The sequence below is a fragment of the Tachypleus tridentatus genome, unplaced genomic scaffold, assembly GCF_004210375.1.
Source record: "Tachypleus tridentatus isolate NWPU-2018 unplaced genomic scaffold, ASM421037v1 Hic_cluster_1, whole genome shotgun sequence".
NCBI classification, from domain to species: domain Eukaryota; kingdom Metazoa; phylum Arthropoda; class Merostomata; order Xiphosura; family Limulidae; genus Tachypleus; species Tachypleus tridentatus.
In genome coordinates, this window is record NW_027467777.1 from 15,377,545 (window position 1) to 15,380,226 (window position 2,682).

At 34.0% G+C, this 2,682-nt stretch overlaps 1 protein-coding gene across 1 annotated transcript; it reads right to left on the bottom strand.

Moving 5' to 3' along the window:
• Positions 1–760: 760 nt before the first annotated feature.
• LOC143241639 (uncharacterized) lies at positions 761–1,719 on the bottom strand. Its single transcript, XM_076484820.1, has 3 exons — positions 1,663–1,719; positions 1,033–1,188; positions 761–949 (listed from the first exon to the last, which is right to left on the bottom strand). The coding sequence occupies exons 1-3, from the start codon at positions 1,672–1,674 to the stop codon at positions 776–778; spliced, it is 342 nt and encodes a 113-aa protein (XP_076340935.1). The 5' UTR covers positions 1,675–1,719; the 3' UTR covers positions 761–775.
• Positions 1,720–2,682: the final 963 nt, after the last annotated feature.

Below are 2,682 nucleotides of genomic sequence, written 5' to 3' on the forward strand. Positions count from 1 at the left end.
ATCACCCACCTTCAGTACGACCATGTGACCCTCCTCCAGAAACAGCGGGTATCGTTAACGAATATGGGCTAGCCTGTAAAATTAGTATGAACTTATTATTGGTGAAATATAATATACTTCTCTCACTTGATATTTTATCTAGAACATTTCTTGAATAAATATTTTTTCTTTTACACAGAAATATAACAAATCCAAAGATCACAACAAGGACAATTCAACTTTCTTTTATATTCAATTTAAACATTTGTTTTGTAAACGAAATTTAGAAAATACTAAAGGAGGTAAATTAAACGTGAATCTATTCTTTTCTTATGGTCAACTGACGTAAATTATAAGTTTGTATGTTGTCTGAGAATATTATATTATTTAGCAAGTATGAAAACAGTTATGTATTAAATCTACAAACTAAGAGTAAATTCCGCTTATCAACTGTAGTGAAAATATTCTACCTTCAAGACAGAGAGCGGTTGGGTGGTTTCAAAGAATAAACAAATAGGTCTACACTTTTATAGATTTTATATTTGTTATTACTTTGTAACAACAGCCAAATCTTATCGTTCGTAACTACTCCAGTTCGTTTGTTAGAAAGCATGAAGAGATGAAAAGTTAGAAAGCAATATTTCTCTTTCATTTTGTAAAAGCAAGCATATACTCACTAAGCCAAGAGGGCGCTGCAGGGCAGCAGGTCCGGATGGCGCTGGTGCGCCCAGTTCTAGAGCTAAGATTTGTACGTCTGCAGGATTTTCTCCGGCTACGATTCCTTGTTCGTTGGATTTCACTGTTGCTGTGAAACCAGAGTTCCAACATTGTAGCTAACATGGCGCTGACGTCCGTCTGGGATGTTGAAACTGTACGATCCACTAACATCTCCAGTCGTTCCTTCAGATTCTGCCCTGGAACTGAACCCACCTTCCCCCTCAGCAGTGTATGCAAAGGAAAATGGACTAGGCTATTGAATAAAAAAAAAGTTATTTGTACATGTTTGCTTTAAAAAGACATAAAAGGTAAAGATGTGTTGTTTTTTATTCTTACCTCTTCAACAGCTACGGGAGCCTCTGGGGCAGGAGCAGAAAGTGGAACACCCAAATGTCTGTGGTAAGAGTATGGCAAGAAGTTATAGTAGAGAGGATTGGCTACATAAGTTCCGAAACTGGCGCCAAGCGCCACCATAGAAAGAAACACAATAACCTGGAAAGAAAGTTTATTAAATTATTATTACACTTAAAAAACACGATAAAAATGACGTTCAATTTTATCTTATAAGACAATTTCATAGATGATTTTTGAACTACGTTTATAAATGTTCACTATCTAATCTATCGTACACTAGTCAGGGGTAAAGCTGGTACAATCTGTACTGTAGGGCTAGTAGATTTGGTATTATAGGGTTGGTAATGAATAAAATATTACAAACACGATTGAAATCGAATTAACAAATTGTTTCAGGGTTAGACGTTAAACACTAAGCTACGGGGTTACTACACCTTCCTTCTTTGATGTATTTATAGTGAAACTTTATTTTCTTAAAGTTTTTATTGTAGGAGTATTACGTTATTCAAATTCCCCTAAAATAACAAAGAAACCTTAATTCTATATAAAGTTAGACAACCGATTATTCTTCATACTAAATACGTTCTAAGCAAATCAAAATGATGAACCTACTTTGAGAACCATGCTGAGGCTATTCTCAATCCGTGTATCTCCTCTGCACGGCTGATGTCTGTTGCTCTGAGCTCTGAACACCCTTATATATACCTGAACAAGGAAACATCATTAGGCTACGCGGAAGGACGACAAGGTCTTCTGCCTAAACAGATGATCTAGTTTCCGTTCGAGCGACCCTCTTTGAAACCTTGAATGTAGCACGTCTTGTTCCATCTGTATTGTGATACCTGTAAAGACATTTCTATTCGTTTGCTTCACTAGAGTTCATTTTTTTCAACAATTGATAAAGTTTAAGGTGAATATTTGAATTATCTGTTTGTCTTCACGTCTCTTCTAAATTCTAGATCCCATTATTGTTGTTCGCCTTGCAGCAATTTGTCCTTCGTTTTATCAACTAACTGGTCGCACATTACAAATATATTCTACATCAGAATGTTTAGAACACTGGACAACCGTCCAAGAAATTGGTGAACAAGTTAACGTTTGCTCGTAGAACTTTCGATTGCTCAATGTGATTTACCTATAACTTATTAAAGTGGCATAGATATTTACCTATAACTTATAACAATAACTTAGATATTTCCCTATAGCTTATAAAAGTAGCTGATATATTTACGTATAACTTATAAAATTCAATTAGATGTTTACTATTAACTTATAAGACTGACTTAAATGTGAATTCATAACTTATACAAGTGATTCAGCTATTTACGTTTAACTCAGAAAAGCAATTTAACTATGTATAAATTAGAAAAGTGATTTAGGTATCTATGTATAGTTAAGAAACGTCACTTTAATATTTACGCATAGGTTTTATAGTGACTTAGATATTTACGTATTAGTGACTTCCTTTTTACAGTATTCTTCCTCTTTTGTTGTGGATTTTGTCCATTTCTATTAATAAAGTGTTCCAAAAAGAGAATGTCGTTTGGTTTTCTTTTTTCAGAAGACTGCATTTCGAAATAGAATCCATATATCTGGATGTCTCTTAACTTAAGTGTTAAAACATATATTTGA